This window comes from Bos indicus x Bos taurus, chromosome 4 (genome assembly GCF_003369695.1).
Source record: "Bos indicus x Bos taurus breed Angus x Brahman F1 hybrid chromosome 4, Bos_hybrid_MaternalHap_v2.0, whole genome shotgun sequence".
Classification (NCBI taxonomy): Eukaryota; Metazoa; Chordata; class Mammalia; order Artiodactyla; family Bovidae; genus Bos; species Bos indicus x Bos taurus.
The window spans coordinates 13,146,456-13,164,800 of record NC_040079.1 but is presented as its reverse complement, the minus strand read 5'-3'; the positions used below and the strand labels follow the sequence as shown (position 1 = coordinate 13,164,800).

Genomic DNA, 18,345 nt, shown 5'->3' with positions numbered 1-18,345 from the left:
TCCTCCCCCAGAGCCCTCAGAGACTGCAAATAAATCCCTGGTTTATTCAAACCAGATGCTACAATATATCATGGCTGGAAGCCCTGAGTGCACCCGGGACCATGAGCGACAGAAACACTTCACGGGGAGAGGATGGCAATTCAACTCTTGGGAGAGACAGGAGACCTCATGGGATCCCAGTTTGCCTTCTAATCTCATCTCACTTAGTGGAACAGGCCCTCAACTCACATTCTACTCATCAACACAGGGAGAAACATGTGCTTGCCTATGGATGCAAAGGCCCAGAAAGATGCCTTGGAAGACTCAGACGAGCCACGTGGAGTGCTCACCTCTACAGGGACCTGCAGCCACCCTCCAGCACTTCCTCCCAGTCAGTGTGGCTTCCCAAGGGAGAACAGAGGATCTGTCAGGAGACTGGCGTGGGGGTGTGGACGAGAGAAGCAGGACTCTGGATCCTTTGCTGAGGTTGCAGACAGAAGGAGCCGTGGTTTAACTCCTATCCTCACCACTCACTCCTCGCCTGCCACCTCTGATCACCTGCCCGAGCAGGGGACCTATCCCAGGCTCCCCACCCCACCTGTGTTAGTCACTCAGTCATGTCCTATTCTTTGGGACCCCTTGGACTATCATCTGCCAGGCTCCTCTGTCTGTGGAATTCTCCAGGCAAGAATACTGGAGTGGGTTGCCATTCCCTTCTCCAGGGGATCTTCCCAACCTAAGAATCGAACTTGGTTTTCCTGCATTGCACAGATTCTTCCCCATCTGAGCCACCATGGAAGCCCTCACCCTACCTGAGATGGTCCTTATAGGCAGCAGCATCAGGAAGTAGGACTGGGTGAAGTCCTCTGTGCTCATGGAGGGTGTGGAGACAGCAACAGAAAGGAGTTAAAGTCACAGGCAAGCTCTGGCCACAGAGGGACTGAGGTACAGGAAAGGAAAAACCATGTGACCCGGTGGGTCTCTGGTTGAGCAGATGATGGAACAATGCTCCAGGGAATCAGTACCCAGACAGCTTGGTGGATGAAGCTCAAAGTTCAAGCCGCAAACAGACAGTCAGATCTACTCTCCACACTGCCTGAGGCAGCCTGCTAATGAAGGAAAACTAGCCACAGTCATATTGAAAGACTAACTCATCTATCTCTTCTCCAAAACCTTGGGCCAGGACCTCCATCACATCACAGCAGAATGAAGTCTAAGTGGACTCCATCCATCAGTTAATTATGGTGAGGAAGATGAGCAAGGAGGCTAAAATGATTTGCTCTGGACTGTGTTCAGTTAGCTGTGTGTTTATGTTTTATAATGTTTATTTTTGACTAAGATTTGTTCAACTTTATGTGAGATTTAGGTTAATGAACAAAAATCGAATATCTCCAAATACTGCAAGCTATGGTTTTAACCTTTGGGTGAACTAATCAAATTGTTAGTAACTAAAACACCTTTGCCTCTGCAGTTTATCTTATCATGAATTATTTAACTAATTTCTGTATCTGTATCTTAATATCGAAAACTACTAATACAGCTTAATGTTTTGGCACTGATTATATTCATTGTACCTGATGGCAGAAATTTTTGTTTTTTTTTATTTCAAAGGCTAAGTGGTAGTTGAAGAAAGTGTCTGGCAATTCCTTATCTGAAGAGGTCATTCCACAAAGTCAAACCCTACACCTGAGTCTCCTTCCTCTTGGGTCCCCCATGGCACAGGACTTTGTGACCACCCCCTCTTTTAAAATTCTCCATCTTCTACTTCAAATCTGTTCAGCTGCCTGGTTTTTTTCCTTATCCATCAAGCACCCTTCAAACACAGAACTCGTCACCATTTGTACACTTTATCTGCCATCATCACTAACGTGACCAACCAGGCAGGTTTCAAAGCTGAAATTCCCATATCTCAGAAAAACCTTGGTGTCTGGGCAAACCAGAGCAGTTGGTCACCCTCAGTTCAGTACAGTTCAGTTGCTCAGTCGTGTCCGACTCTCTGCGACCCCATGAATCGCAGCATACCAGGCCTCCCTGTCCATCACCATCTCCCGGAGTTCACTCAGACCCACGTCCATCGAGTCAGTGATGCCATCCAGCCAGCTCATCCTCTGTCACCCCCTTCTCCTTCTGCCCCCAATCCCTCCCAGCATCAGAGTCTTTTCCAATGAGTCAACTCTTCGCATGAGGTGGCCAACGTACTGGAGTTTCAGCTTCAGCATCATTCCTTCCAAAGAAATCCCAGGGCTGATCTCCTTCAGAATGGACTGGTTGGATCTCCTTACAGTCCAAGGGACTCTCAAGAGTCTTCTCCAACACCACAGTTCAAAAGCATCAATTTTTCGGCGCTCAGCCTTCTTCACCGTCCAACTCTCACACCCATACATGACCACTGGAAAAACCATAGCCACCCAAATGACTGAGGCTAAATTCAGGTTTCAATTGCAGTCATGATATTCTCTTCTGCTTCCTTCTTTTATAAGCAGATATACACACACTTGAACTTCACACATGCACCTGCCGAAAAGCCTCCTCTTACTATAGATCTTCAGACTGGCATACAAAGCCCTGCACACTGCATCTCAGGCCTACCTTTTCTGACAGGTCTTGCTGCTTTTTTTTTCAGTCTACAGAGTATAATCATCTACAGGGCCTAAAAGCTTGGTTCTCTTGTTAAACTTCAATTACAGAAAATTTCCAACATACAGAAAAGAGGAGAAACAGTACAAAGATCCTCTGTGTTTCACAACCTCAAACACTACCAACATTTTACCAGTACTGTCTATTGAAAGTATTAGAGTAGGGTTATTCTATGACTCAAATATTTCCAGTAGCCTTAACCCAAAAGATTCTGTGGGTTCTAAAGTAGGCAACTGTAGCAACTTTGTGTCGTTTCCCCTAAATGCCAGGGCCATTCTCAGTCTGTGTTTTGATTGCCTTCAAATTGCCATTTGTGTGTTTGTCCTATGAATTTGGGGTCTTCCAGTTCTACTTTGCCAATGTCAACAATGGTTATGTAGGCTCTGCTGCACTTAACTTGCTCAGTTGCTTCTGGTGCTGCTGCTGCTGCTAAGTCGCTTCAGTCGTGCCTGACTCTGTGCGACCCCACAGACGGCAGCCCACCAGGCTCCCCCGTCCCTGGGATTCTCCAGGCAAGAACACTGGAGTGGGTTGCCATTTGCTTCTCCAATGCATGAAAGTGAAAAGTCAAAGTGAAGTCGCTCAGTCGTGTCCGACTCTTAGTGACCCCATGGACTGCACCCTACCAGGCTCCTCCATCCATGGGATTTTCCAGGCAAGAGTAGTGGAGTGGGGTGCCATTGCCTTCTCCGCTCAGTTGCTTTGGTCATGTTCAATTCTTTTTGACTTTATGGACTGTTGCTCGCCAGGCTCCCCTGTCCATGGGATTCTCCAAGCAAGAACACTGAAGTGGATTGCCATGCCCTGCTCCAGGGGATCTTCCCTATCCAGGGATCAAACCTGCGTCTCCGGCATTGCAGGCATAGTCTTTACCCACTGAGCCACCTGGGAAGCCCAGCCTTAGCTTAACTCCCTCTAAAAATGGTTCTGCTTATTTTTCCTGATTCCTCTGTCTCTTTGGCCGTTTGTAATGAGTGCTCAGCAACACAGACCCTGCAACTGTTCTGTTTTCTCATAAAGCAGTTGGGTAATTTCACATTATTCTTTATTTTAAGGAGTTCTACATTAGTCCTAACCTACCTGTTTCTGTTCTCATATAAAAATATCAAGAAGGAAAATCTTAAGATCCCTTTGTCCATTTTTTTTCTCTCAAAACTAGGTTTTAATTACTTCCCAAATCTCTCCTCCAGCCTTCCTAAAGAAAGCTTAGGACTGTATCTCTGAATTATTAGACATTCTCACCCAGGGTATATTGGCAAAGTCGTTCTCTGGAAAATAAAGGGAGGAAGGAAGGAAGGCATATTAGGAGGAAGGGAGGAGGGAAGGAAGAAGGAGACAAAGAAAAGAAGTCCCTATGTGTAGAATTTTTTTTATTTCCATTGTGTAAATTCACCCACCATGATGGAATTTGAACTAAGAAGATGTCACTGGACCGGAAGTTGGGGGAAGAGATGCATGCCATCCACCCCCTCTTGCTGTAGGAATCGACTACACCTGCATACTCTGTCTTCTCGGGCAAAACAGAAGAAAGATTGAACTTAATGATTCCAGAGCTACACAACCCATATTTCAACACAATACTAGCTCTGTGACCTTGGGCAAGTTGCCTAACTCCCGGGAGGCTCGATGTCCTCATCTTTAAACTAGAGGTAATAAACATCTCTGTCTCATGGGGTTACTGTTGTAACAAGCAAAATTCTTAGAATAGTGCCTTGCATACCTTAGCATGTTACATTCGCGACCGAAAATCAAATGGTGTTATATAGGCTTACCGCCACTAGGTGGCAACCTCCTCATTTCCTCAGCACAAAGCCTTTCTGCAGAGTTATTTGCTACTCAATACGCAAGAAGTCTTTAATTCAATCATAGGAGAGAACTGACGTTTCCCCCCTTTCATCTCCCAGTTTAAGCTTCATATTTTACTTTGAAAATCCATTAGGAACCCAGTTAGTGATCCTTGAGTGCAGCCATCTGTAAAACTCCAGGCAGAAGTTATTTTCAATCTTATAAGAAATAAAACTAAAGTTACAGTAGTTCCTGTTCGAGAAGGGTCAGCCCCCGATACTTGCTTTCCTCGCCTCTCTCCTCTCGCTCAAAAGAAGACAAGATGGCTTCAAATGTGACTCCACTTATCACATCACTCGATTCCCTGAAACGCTCTCCCAGAAAGGAGACTGACCTAAATCACTTGAACAACAGTTCAGGTCTATAAATATTTACTGAGCTACTGTATGTGTGAGATACTATGGCAAGCAGTAACGATATAAGGTGAATAAGAACCATATAGAAAGGAACCTACCTATCACAAACTTACTAAATATTTGTAGAAATAAAATATTAATTTTTAATGAACCCAACAACTTACTTTAAAAACTTCCATAGAAGAATAAAAGCATCTATGGTGGCACTGGTGGTAAAGAATCCACCTGCCAGAGTAGGAGTCATAAGAGACACGGTTTCAGTCTCTGGGTTCCTGGGGGAGGAAATGGCAACCCACTCCAGTATTCTTGCCTGAAGAATCCCATGGACAGAGGAGCTTAGTGGGCTACAATCTATGGGGTCACAAAGAGTCAGACACGACCAAGTGTCTGAGCACTAGACAGTAAGGCATGCTTACCTCTCCCAGATATGAAGACATACTGCTAAGTTATAGGCGGACTAATAAAGCGTGAAAATGGACTCATTTATCCAATGGAACATAAGATATGATAAAATGTGAACCACCTGTAAGTGGGCAAAGGATAGATTATTCATTAAATGATACTGCGGATGAGGCTCACAGAAAATAAAGAAAGTAAAGTTGGCTTCCTTCCTCTTACTTTATACAAAGGTATCCAAATGGATAAAAGACCTAAATATGGAAGGTAAAATTACAAAATCATAGAAGAAAATATAGAAGAATTTTGTGACGAATGGGTGGGCCAAAAGCTCAAAAATTGGTTGGAGTTCCAGTCAATGAAAAGCACAGATGATTGTCAAGAAGATGTTCACAATATAACAGACCACTGGCTAGACTATACAAGGGAAACCAGGGCACACACACAGAGAGGCAGAGGAGACTCAGTGGGTATCAGGAGAGGCCCTCACTCTCATTTACAACCAGAAAGGTCCAACAATAATATACTATTCTGCATTCATCAGAATGGCCCCAAATCACCAAATGTTGGCGAGGAAGTGGAGGAAGGAAAGCTTGGTGTTGCCAGCTGGAGTGTGAAGCTGTACCATCATCCTGGAGAGCAATCTATCAGGACTTGGTGAAATAAAAGATTCACATATGCTTTGGCTCAGAGTCGCACTCCTGGGGACGTTCCCAAGAGAAACTGTAGCACAGATTCAGGGGGACAGAGATGAGGATGTTCGTCACGGCATGGTTTCTGGAGGTAGGACTCTGAGTTTTCACTGTTGGGGGTGTGGTTTCAGTCCCTGGTTGGGGGAACTAAGATCCCTCGAGCTCTAACTTCTGGGGAAAAAAAAGGTCTCTTTAAAAACAATTCCCCAAATTGTGTATTGTCAAGTATGTGCACATTAACCTAAAAGTCTGAAAATACATTTCCTCACTGGTTTGTTTAGAGCATGTGGTGCTCTTTTGCAATTCTTAGCAAAGGAACAGAATAGACAAGGGTATTAAACCAGAAGGGAGTGAAGACTGTGCAGGCCTTTAAAATCAGGAGGAATAACCGGGTAGATGCAAACGGTCTTTTGAGCAATTGGGCAGTGAAAGTCGCTCAGTCATATCCTACTCTTTGTGACCTCATGGACATACAGTCCATGGAATTCTCCAGGCCAGAATACTGGAGTGGGTAGCCCTTCCCTTCTCCAGGGGATCTTCCCAACCCGGGGATCGAACCCAGGTCACCCACATTGCAGGCAGATTCTTTACCAGCTGAGCCACAAGGGAAGCCCAAGAAAACTGGAATGGGTAGCCTATATGTTCTCCAGCAGATCTTCCCGACCCAGAAGTTGAACCAGGGTCTCCTGCATTGCAGGCGGATTCTTTACAAACTGAGCTATCAGGGAAGCCCTGAGTGGCTGCCAGTCGGCAAACATATGCCACCATCGACTTGTGCACTGCTGGCTACCATAGGCTGCATTAAAAATAAAAATAAAAAATCCACCAGGCACACATGTTGAATCAGAAGCTAGAATGTTATTTTGTTTTAAGGAGGTGGTTCTGGGTCCAAGAAAGGGACTCGACCACTGGAGAGTTTAGAAATCCCAGTTGCAAAATACTCACTAGGTTTGTTCATTTTTCTCACAGAAGGAACACAAAGATAAAAATACTTGAGTGGCCTGAAATGTGCTCAGGGAATGACCTTGGAAGTAAAGAAGGAAAAGGACATCACAGACATTCTTTCAGGCACAGTTCCCACGGACAGAGCTGAATAACAAGTTCTCTAGCAGTGTTGAAACTGAAATCTGGTCAGGGAAAGGTGATCAGGTGCCCTCTTTGAGAATAATTTCCAACCCAGGATGCAGCCACCACAGTTTAGCGTCAAGTTCACAGAAGTCAGGAGCTAGAATGTTATTTTGTCCTAAGGAGCTGGTCCTGGATCTAAGAAAGGCATTCAACCACTGAAGGGTTTAGAAATCATAGCTCCAATTTCCACAGGTTCAATTCCCACCTCCACCACTTATAAGCTTCATGACCTTAAGCAAGTTTCTGAATCTCTCCATGCCTCAGTTTCCCCATCAATAAAACAGGGACCATGGTGGTAATAGTACCTACCTGAACAGCCATTTTAGAGGACAGTTTTGTCAGTTTCTCAAAGAGTTTAACATAAACTGATTGTTAGACCCAATTATTTCACTGCCACGTATCTACCCATGAGAAATAAAAGCTTTCTTATACTAAAACATGTAAATATTCCTGGCAGCATTGTTTGCAAAGGCCAACAACCGCAAGTATTCCAAATGCCCATAAAATGGTGAATGGATAAACAGCATGTGGTATATCCATGCAATGGGGTGATTCAATGCCCTCAGGAGACATCTAGTGGTTGTGTGACCTCAGAAAGTACCCCAGTTTTCAGACAGTTCCCACTTCTGCTCCCAGCCTCCAGGAGAAACCACTGCTCTGTTTTCTGCCTTCTCTGACAACTTCACATAAATGAAATCACAGGATATGGAGTCCTTTGCATGTGTTTTCTTTCACTGGGCCTATCTTTTGTGGAGTTGGAACATGCCTCTGGCATCTAGTGGGTAAAAGTCAGGGATGTTACTAAACAGCCTACAGCGTATGAGAAGCCCGCCCCCCCAGCCCCCCAGCCCCCACCCCTCAACCCCCCACATCCCCCCGACACACACACACACAGTAAGAATCGTCTGGTCCAAAATGTCAGTAGTGCTGAGGTTGAGAAATTCTGCACTACTGGGAAGTGTGAATCGATGAACCAACGAATCGTTCTCTAGACTTGAATTTAAGGATTGTCCTTTCAAATTCTGAGAAAAATCTCTAAAAGTATTTCCACACCTGCACAATTTGAAATTGGTCTCTCTAGCAATGATATTTTTAAAGAAGTCCCCGGGATGGGAGAAATATCACAATTATTACATCAGAGACCCTGTGATGCTCTGCACAGATTCCCTTTCAGACATGACCAACCCCCAGCTCATGGGGTGTTGCCAGCAGACAGTCAAGGTCAAGCCCTCTTCTGAGGGCAGCTCACATCCTATGACAGCTTTATTGCAGGGTTGGGGGGCAGCGGGCAGGAGATGGCAAGTAAAGAGCAACTCTGAAGGACCATCCTAGCTTCAGAATTCCTTGGAGGTTGGCTGGGCCTTTGTTCAGACAGCATCACAGCACAGGGTCTTTCTCTCCTCCCCCTCTCGTCCCTTCCTTTCCAAAGGGGACAATCATAAAGTCTATCCCCAATGAAGTTCCTCCCTTCTAATCTCCAAGAGTCAACTTTCCAACTGTGACACCCAGAAACAATGACTCTGGCTTCTAAAATTTATTTTGAAACATGAAGAAAATTTAATATATATAAAAAAAATCTAATCCAACAGTGACAGAAAAATTCCTGCATACTAACCTCTAGTGACAGAAAGCCATCACTGGTTATTTCAGGATAGAGGTGGGGGGAGGGGCAGGGAATTGCCAAGAGACACGAGGCATTCTGGGGGTGACAGGTGTATTCACTCTCAATGGTGATGGTTTCACAGGTACATACATATGTCAAAGCTCATCAAAGATTATACTTGAAATATGTGCAGTTTGGGGCTTCCCAGGTGGCACTAGTGGTAAAGAACCCATCTGCCAATACAGGAGATATAAGAGACTGGGGTTCGATCCCTGGGTCAGGAAGATCCCCTGGAGGAGGGCCTGGTAACCCACTCCAGTATTCTTGCCTGGAGAACCCCATGGACAGAGGAGCCTGGCGGGCTATAGCCCATAGGGTCTCAAAGAGTCAGACACAACTGAAGCGACTTAGCATGTACACACACATGTGCAATTTATCATATGTCAGTTATACCTCAATATAAAGCTGTTTTAGAAAGAAGGGGGGAAGAAAAAAATGATCAGAGCCTGAGAGGGACTCTGAAAAATTAAGAAAAGTATGTATAATCTCTACTACAGATATTTTCAGTTTTTCCACTGGTTTTTGCTTTTATCCATGTCCAAAATGTATGTATTTTATGAAGGTATGTGCAGGTTAAGTTGCTTCAGGCGTGTCCAGCTCTTTGCCACCTTATGCATTGTAGCCCACTAGGCTCCTCTGTCGGAGAAGGCAACGGCAAGCCACTCCAGTACTCTTGCCTAGAAAATCCCATGGATGGAGGAGCCTGGTAGGCTGCAGTCCATGGGGTCGCTACAAGTCAGACGCGACTGAGAGACTTCACTTTCACTTTTCACTTTCACACAATGGAGAAGGCAATGGCAACCCACTCCAGTGTTCTTGCCTGGAGAATCCCAGGGACGGCAGAGCCTGGTGGGCTGCCATCTATGGGGTCGCACAGAGTCGGACAAGACTGAAGTGACTTAGCAGCAGCAGCAGCAGGCTCCTCTGTCCATGGGATTCTCCAGGCAAGAATACTGGAGTGGGTTGCCATTTCCTCCTCCAGGGATTTTACTTAAAAGTGATAATGACAGTATATATTAGCTGTTCTCAGCTACGATGTTGTCACACTGGTTTGTCCTGATGACCTGCAAGATGTTCCAACTAAATTTGTTATTAAATCATGTTGAAAATACCCAGTTTGCCAAGATCTACTTCTTTTAATATAGTACAGCATAGCCAAGATTAGAACCACAATAATGTCAACTTGAGTCTCTTGCATTTGGATGTGGTTTCTTATGTGTGGAAGGTAGCACACAGAATTTCACATCATCCTTGGCAAATCTTTAGGAAAATGTCGGGCACTGAGAACCAGTGATGTAAATACTCTGTTGTATCTTGGCAAATACAATGGCCTTCATAATTGACATTTTCCTTAAATCAAAATAAAATATACAAATGCTCACAAATCATATAAATAAATCTCCCCTCTTCTGCCAGTACAAGTTCCTAAAGGCAAATTCCTTCCTTTTTAAAATTTTTCTTCCTCACTCCATCGCTCTGTCCTTCTTTTCTGATTGTCTTCCTTTGTGGGTAGATAATATACTCACATGGATCAAAAATCAAAAAGTGTTAAACACTAGCTACAACAAAAACTACATCAGATACAACAAAAACTCTCTCCTTGCCCTGCTCCCAGGCACCTAGCTTCCCTCCTCAAAAGCAACTGGTTTTATCGGGGTTTTTTGTCAGTATCAATGAACATATATGTGTGTATGGTATATTCACAGACCTAGAGATTATTTAAACCCTTCAAAAAAAGATAAATTATTTGCTTGTTTTACACCTAGTTTTTCCCTTTTTAATATATAGTATATCTTCCAATATTAACATGCAAAGAATTTCCAAATTCTTTTATAGTTGAAAATATTATAAATATTGGTTTAATGAATTAGCCCCGTATGGATGAACATTTAGGTAGTTTTCCAATCTTTGTTACTATAAACAATGCTGTAATAAATAACCTCACAGCTCATTACATTGCATGTAAGTAAACATGTTTATAGTATAAATTCTTAAAAAGGGAATTACTAGGTCAAAGGGTGTGTGCATGTTTAAAACAGAAAGGTACTGCTAAACTGACTTACACTCCCACCACTTACATAAGACAATGGTTTTCCACAGATCCCTGCCAACACCCTGAGTCATAAACCTTTTTGATCACTGCCAACTTGATAGATGAAAACATAGCATAGTGTAATTTTAACTTGCAATTTTCATGTAGACATGCAGGTTTGTGTTTGAGAGCCATCTATTTGTCCATTTCTGTGAAAGCTCTGTTCATATGATTTGCCTGCTTTCCCATGAACTTCTTTTACTTTGTTGATTTTTTTCAACTCTTTATACACTAGGATAACTAGCTTTTTGACTGCAAAACGAACCCAAATATTTTTCCCAGTCATTTTTTTGACTGGCTGGATTTTGCCAGATTTTTTTTTAATTTTATGTAATTGTATTAAGTGTTTTGTTTTTACCAGAGACGAGGATGAGACAGGCTGGGACCTGGAATCGTTTACTGAAGTGCTGCAATGCTTGCACTTAGATACACCTCTCCTGGAGCAAAAAATACAAAGAAACTACATGGGACTAAACATAAGTGCATGTATGCACAGGTCAAATTCTGGACAAAGGATACAAAGAGACCAAAAAAACCCAACTGCCACTTCTAAAGGGCCTGGAAGTGAGCAAGGGAACCTATGTTTTGTTCTGGAACACCCCCTCCCCCCACCCCGCCAGCAGGAGACCCAATAACGCCTTCCCTGGATTTTTTATCAGGCCTCTGATTCATTTCTATTGCATAAGAAGCACCAGTGGTCAAGAACCGCCTGCCACTTCAGGAGACCAAAGAGGCGGCTCCATCCCTGGGCGGGGAAGATCCCCTGGAGTAGGAAATGGCAACCCACTCCAGTATTCCTGCCTGCGAAATCCCGCGGACATTGAAGCCTGATAGGCTAACAGTCCATGGGGTCACAAAGAATCGCACGCTCCCACGCAGAAGTTCGAAGGAGGCCAAGAACTCCGGTCAGTAACAAGCCTTCTCTGGTTCAGAGAAGTCAACAGGCTTGCCAGAGGTGCACAGCTAAGAGTAGAGGCAAGCATTTCAAACCTCGCCCCTTTGCCCCACACTCCTCCCCAGGGCAGGGTAGCCACGCCCCCCATCCCCCGGAGCAGAGCGGGTGAACACACCTGCGAGCTCCCCAGGGGACCCCTCCCCACCCTCGCCCCCCGCGGGTGCCCTCAGGGAACCCACGCACACACCAACGGCCCACCGGACTCTGTCCCGGGGGCGGGTTCCCCCGGGAGGAGGCGCCGCCCGGGTGGGTCGCGGGCGGTCCTCCCCGGAGGCCGAGAGCGGGGGCGGGGCCGCTGCGCTCTGCAGGAAGGACGCTGGCGCCGCGGGCTTCCGGGGGCTGAGTTCGCTTCGCGATCGCGCGTCTGCAGCATGGGGCCCGTTCCCCGAACGCTCGAGCTGTTCTACGATGTCCTGTCCCCCTACTCCTGGCTGGCCTTCGAGGTGACGCCGGGGAAGCAGCTTCGCCCGGGGCTTGGGGAGACAGAAGCAGAGGGAGGGGTCAGGAAAGAGCGCGGGGACCTCGGTCTCGTGAATTTCCTGGCAGTGCCCTACGCGGTTTCGGGCAAGCAGGTAGAGAGCCAGGACTGAAGGTCACTTTGTTGATGAACGGGGTATGATCGCTGGCTCCAGGTGGAACCTTTATGTCTTAAGGCTGGGGTTTCCCATACTGGCTTGGAAGATGAGCAGCTCCAAAGAATCCAGAATATAAGCCCTCCGATGTCAGTTTTGGGGGATGGGGTGCAGAACAGATAAAAACTGTCCACAGGAGCAGAGATCCTGGAATCGATAACTAGGAATTGAGAGAGTTTTGCCCTTTCAAACCAGATTTAGGGTGTCCTCCTAACCCTTTCTCCGAGCCTATAGCCTGGCTGATCAGTGCCATGAAACACCCTTCTCTCCCTCAGCCCTCTTCACTCTCCGTCTCCGCCCCTCCCTACAGGTCCTGTGCCGATATAAGAATATCTGGAACATCAGCCTGCAGCTGCAGCCGACGTTAATTGGAGGGATCTTAAGAGAGAGCGGTAGGAAGGCAGTGGCGTTTTTGTCGGGGATTTGAGGGAAGGCTCATTTCAAACGTCCAGGGGAGCGGCCCTTCCACTGGGTCTCCTTATTGGCGGCAGCAGCTAGTAATATGCCTGCTGCCTGAAACCCAGGTAGGTGCATCCCCGGTCTGGGACCCTCAAGTGATCTCTCATCAGTAAACCCAACTTTCCCCTTGCAGGAAACCAGCCGCCAGCTATGCTTCCCCACAAAGCCGTATACTTGAGAAGTGACCTTAGGCTCCTGAGCCAGCATCACCAGGTTCCCATCCACTTCCCCAAGGATTTCTTCTCTGTGATCCTTAAGAAAGGTGAAGAGAGTGGGATATGGATGGAGCATAAGGTTTCAGCAGTGGATTTGGAGATTGCAGGGCCAGAAAGGAGGGGTTCCGTTGATTTTGTTAAGTGAAGGAAACTTTGGGAAAGCTCAGCATCAGAGCTGATCATGCAGAAGGTTGTAGAGACAGAAGGGGAGGGAGAGCAGGATGGATCAGTGATCAGAAATGCAAATGGAAGGCTGAGGGCGATGGAGCACTGGCGGGTGGGGGGCTGGGGGAGATGAGAAGGAGGAAAAACCTGGTCTTCATGGGAAACAAGCTAGAGGAGGCCCCCCTCTGAGTGCCTCTGCCCCACAGGAAGTTTGACAGCCATGCGCTTCCTCACTGCGGTGAAGATGGAGCACCCGGAGCTGCTGGAGAAAGTGTCCAGAGAACTGTGGATGCGTGTCTGGTCACGGGTGAGGGTTGGGCTCTGGGCACCAACTTTCAGGGAGACCCAGGATGACTTGGTGACCCTCCCCTAGGCCTAGAGTCCCAGGTCCTGCCCTCCTCCTTGTTCACTGACCTGGTTCACTGGCCTCCATCTCACCCCTCACCATGCCAACCTCTCATACTGACTGTCCTCTTCCCAGGATGAAGACATCACGGAGCCCCCGAGCATCCTGGCTGTGAGTGTTCCCACTCCTCTCCTGGGGAATCTGAGGACAGTTGACCTCTGGGGGCAGAGAGGACATTGTTTATTATTGGGTGGAAAAGGTCATAGTTACCGGGGGAGAAAGGATGTTTGAGAGGCCAAATTACTAAACTGTTGGAACTAAGATTGTCGAAAGAATGTATCATGGGTGAAAAAGGAAACATGTATTTGATGAAAGAAGTCAGTAGGAGAGAGGTGGTACATGTGGGTACCTGCAGATGGGGAGACTTGAAGTAGTGGCAAGTCTTGGCCCTAAAAACTGCAACACAAACCTCACTGTCACATCTAAGAGACATAAAAAACAGGCTTTGAAAAGACAGAGAGAGATAACTGACTCAAGCCAGAAGTATTCAGAAAGTCCGAGTGAGAAAAGTGGAAATAGCTCCAAATGTCAAAACGTGTGCCAGCCATATTTAGATATAAAAAAGTTTTTCTTCAGGATTAAATCAGAAAATTCAACACCACATTTTTTCCCCTTAAGTTTTTTCCCCCCTTAAGCCACAAGGGTTTCCCTTGTGGCTCAGCTGGTAAAGAAACCGCCTGCAATGCAGGAGACCTGGGTTCAATTCCTGGGTTGGGAAGATCTCCTGGAGAAGGGAAAGGCTACCCACTCCAGTATTCTGGCCTAGAGAATTCCATAGACTAGTCCATGGAGTCACAAAGTGTCGGACACGGACACGACGGAGTGACTTTCGCTTTCACTTTAAGTTTACAAAAGATAGCTGAGGCATATTCAAACGTAATATATAAAATGACAAGTCACAAAAAAAGTTAAATGTGTAAAGCATGGCCAGTATATCCTCCTCAGTTTTCATTCCTGCAAAGTCTATGCATTGGCTTGCTTTTTCACTTAATATTTAATCATCATTTCCCATGTCATTTAAAACTGTTGGAGAGAATAATTGTTAGGTTCCACATAGCATTCCATTCAGTGGGTGTACTTGTTTACTGAACCAGTTCCCTGTTGTTAAGCACTTGGCCAAAATACACTTCTCTGATGTAACTGGGTCAAAGCCAAGAAGTCATGCCTGACTCCGTATTTCCCACTCCAGGTCAAGGGGGTCAGGTTGCAACACTTGTCAACCCCAGATGTGTATTAAAATCACTTGCAGCACCTGGACACTACCACCCAGAAATTCCATGTAATTTGTTTTCGAGGATGACATCCAAACTGAGATTTTCAAAAAAGCTCCCCCAGGATATTCTATTATGTGCAGCCAAAGTTGAGAATCACTGATCCCAGCAAACCCCAAAGTGAAACCTTTAACATTCTCTTGAAGCCAGACACTGGTGGCTGCAGCCATGTGCCCTGTCCAGAGGCCTCAGGAAATTCTATGCGAATTAGAGCCCAGCCCTTGGGTTCAGGAATTCTGAGAAGTAGGAAGGCATGAATCCCCAGCTTAATGTCAAGGGACTTGGATTCTAGCATTGGCTCTGCTACTAACAAGCTCTTCAACACTGACCAAAATACATACCGTTTCTGAACTGGAGGCTCCTTGCCTGTTTTGTTTTGGCTTTTTTAAATGTTTATTTATTTGGCTGCACCAGGTCTTAGTTGTGACACGTGAACTCTTAGTTGCAGCATGTGGGTTCTGGTTCCCTGACCAGAGATTGAACCCAGGCCCCCTGCACTGGGAGCACAGAGTCTTCAACCACTGGACCACCAGGGAGTCTTTCCTGACCTGTTAATGAAGTGGTTTGGAAGCTGGCCTCTCAAGATGCCCTCTGGCGCTCAGTTCAGTTCAGTTCAGTCACTCAGTTGTGTCCAACTCTTTGCGACCCCATGAATCGCAGCACGCCAGGCCTCCCTGTCCATCACCATCTCCCGGAGTTCACGCAAACTCATGTCCATCGAGTTGGTGATGCCATTCAGCCATCTCATCCTCTGGTGTCCCCTTCTCCTCCTGCCCCCAATCCCTCCCAGCATCAGAGTCTTTTCCACTGAGTCAACTCTTCACATGAGGTGGCCAAAGTACTGGAGTTTCAGCTTTAGCATCATTCCTTCCAAAGAACACCCAGGGCTGATCTTTAGAATGGACTGGTTGGATCTCCTTGCACTCCAAGGGACTCAAGAGTCTTCTCCAACACCACAGTTCAAAAGCATCAATTCCTCTGGCGTTAAATTTCTACATTTATGCCTCTTTGCCACCTGCTCTTTCTACCAATCTCATGATTTTGAAGGCAAAAAACATAGCCCCTCTTGGCAAAGATAGACCTCCACTCGTGGGTAAGTAAAAGTGCTGTGGATGATGTGGGGGCAGAAAATAAAATGACCACAGTTTTCTCCTGAGATTCCCACCTGCACTAACGCAGACACACTTGTTTTCCCCTCCACATCCCTTCAGGCTGCAGAGAAGGCTGGCATGTCCATGGAACAAGCCCAGGAACTTCTAGAAAGGGTCTCAACACCACAAGTGAAGAACCAGCTCAAGGAGACCACTGAGGCAGCCTGCAAATATGGGGTGAGCAATTCTGTCCCCACCCCTGTGCTGAGACAGAGAATCTTGACCAGGTCCCCAAGCTCCTGAGCAAAAGTTACTCCCCAACTGTGAGTCCTCCGAAATCTCCAAGATCACCCTCACCCTCTTCCTTCCTTTCCCTGGGCCCAAAGAAAGGAGGGAGAGTGCTGATAGTGAGAGAGGAGACAGAAAACTCTCCTTAGAACCCTGCAACCTCTCATCGAATACCTCTCAGACCAGTACTAACTTGCAGCCTTCAACCGCAGCCCTGAAACCACCTCCTGCTCCATCGCCCTCCTGCCCTGTTACTTCTCCAGGCTTTTGGGCTGCCCGTCACTGTGGCCCACCTGCAAGATGAAACCCACATGCTCTTTGGCTCCGACCGGCTGGAGTTGCTGGCACACCTGCTGGGTAAGTTACACGTTCGTACTGACCTGCCCTTGAGCCCACCCCTGCATTATATCAGTTGCCCAGAAGGATGGATTCAAGAATAAAAAAAAAAAAATGTTCTAGGCACTTCCGATAATGGAACCTCATACAGAGGTAGGTGTGCTTGAGGTGGAGTGGGGAGGGGCCACCTTCTTCTGCAGGAGAGAAGGAAGCCTTCCAGACCCAGCACCCAGGAGCTCTTCCTGGAGAGAATCCCTGAGGGCTTGTGGACCCTCTGACTCGTGATCTTTTCTATTCAGGAGAAAAGTGGATGGGCCCTGTGCCTCCAGCTGTAAACGCCAAACTTTAAGCCCAAAGCCCAGAGGAAGCAAGACGATTGGTATTAAAAAGCAGACCATCTGCTTAGCTCTCCTCCACTGTGGGGCCCTGAGATTCTGGTTTCCTATCTGATAGAGGTTCTTGTCCGGCTCTGGGGTGTGCTGGGGGCGGGGGGCGGCGGGCAGGATAATACACCATCTGCCGTTAGTGTCACCAAGTGCCTCTGAGAATCTCCAACTCTGCTTTCCACAGAATAAACCTAATGCCATTAGGCGCCATATTTCTCGGTCTGTGTCCTCTCTGGTGTTTATCTGTTCTTGTTCCTACAGTCACATCCTGGCCACTCTAGGTGTTTGAGAAGAACAGTTCTTTGTGTGCCCGCAGCCCTCTGCCTCACTTTGGGGCAGCTTATGTGAAGGGAGCAGGAAATAGTCCCTCTTTCTCTTCTACAGAAGCTTCTTAAGTCTGTCAGAGACAGAAAGCTAAGCCAGATGGATTCTGCAACTAACCGGTTGGGCACTGTCTTCTGACCAGCCATGGTGCCTGAGACACAGGCTGGGGCCAGAAGCCCAGGGGAAGTGGAGGCTGGAGAGAACTCCAGCATGGCTGAGCTTGCATCCAGATGTTTAAATGGGGTCCGGCTACTCTGACCAGCAGGGGCTGGGAGAGGCCGTGCCGGGAGACTGGCCAGAGCTGCCAGGGCCTGAAGAAGTTGCTCATCCCCTCGGGGTGCCTTCCCCTCGCCCACAAAGCAGATCCCAAGGAAAGGCCAGGCCTCTCTCCCTGGCCCACTATGACCCTGTTCCCTCCCCAACAAACCTATAGTTTTCCCACTCCCCCCAGTTAATCACTGAGAGCCCCTACTCTTTGTATGCACACTGTGAAATCATCAGAATGCCTTGTGTTTCAGTAGGGTCTGGACTTCTTTGAGAAGACTCTCTTCAGATGCTGAAACCACACTTGGATGCCTGTGTGGTGACTTCGATGGCTCAGAGGGCTTTCGGAGTTTAGATGCCTCTTCCCTTTGCTGTCTTCTCATCTCATATTTCTGGTTTCCTCATCTCGTATCCCATGTTCCCCTCTTTTCTCCCATCACTTTCAGTCTTCCTCCTCTCTCCGTTTTTTCCATTATTCCAGCACACTCCAGGACTTCATCTCATCCTGACCATGCATACCTGTAATGTAATGTCACAAGTATATCCCCAAATAAGCACTCTGGTTCTCCAAAGGAGACCTGTGACAATGTGCAACTAATGCAAAATAAAAATATGAGAGCCATAAGGGCAAATTAAAACAAAAAAGAGGGGCTTCCCTGGAAGTCCAGTGGTTAAGACTCTGAACTTCCAATGCAGGAGGCGCAGGTTCAGTCCCTGGTTGGGGAACTAAAATGCAACATGCCAAATGGCGTGGCCAAAGAGTAA

General features: G+C 46.7%; 1 protein-coding gene across 1 annotated transcript; it reads left to right on the top strand.

The window, feature by feature from the left end:
• Positions 1-11,840: 11,840 nt before the first annotated feature.
• GSTK1 (glutathione S-transferase kappa 1) lies at positions 11,841-17,208 on the top strand. The gene is made up of 8 exons (XM_027538774.1): positions 11,841-12,186; positions 12,686-12,767; positions 12,968-13,096; positions 13,421-13,521; positions 13,696-13,731; positions 16,103-16,219; positions 16,534-16,627; positions 16,906-17,208. Exons 1-8 carry the CDS (start codon positions 12,115-12,117, stop codon positions 16,953-16,955), a joined length of 681 nt encoding a protein of 226 aa, XP_027394575.1. The 5' UTR covers positions 11,841-12,114; the 3' UTR covers positions 16,956-17,208.
• Positions 17,209-18,345: the final 1,137 nt, after the last annotated feature.

Coding starts and splice junctions, on each gene's coding strand:
- GSTK1 (XM_027538774.1), top strand. CDS start 12,115: ATGGGGCCCGTTCCCCGAACGCTCGAGCTGTTCTACGATGTCCTGTCC. Junction 12,768..12,967: donor AGGGATCTTAAGAGAGAGCG/GTAGGAAGGCAG, acceptor TTCCCCTTGCAG/GAAACCAGCCGCCAGCTATG. Junction 16,628..16,905: donor GTTGCTGGCACACCTGCTGG/GTAAGTTACACG, acceptor TTTTCTATTCAG/GAGAAAAGTGGATGGGCCCT.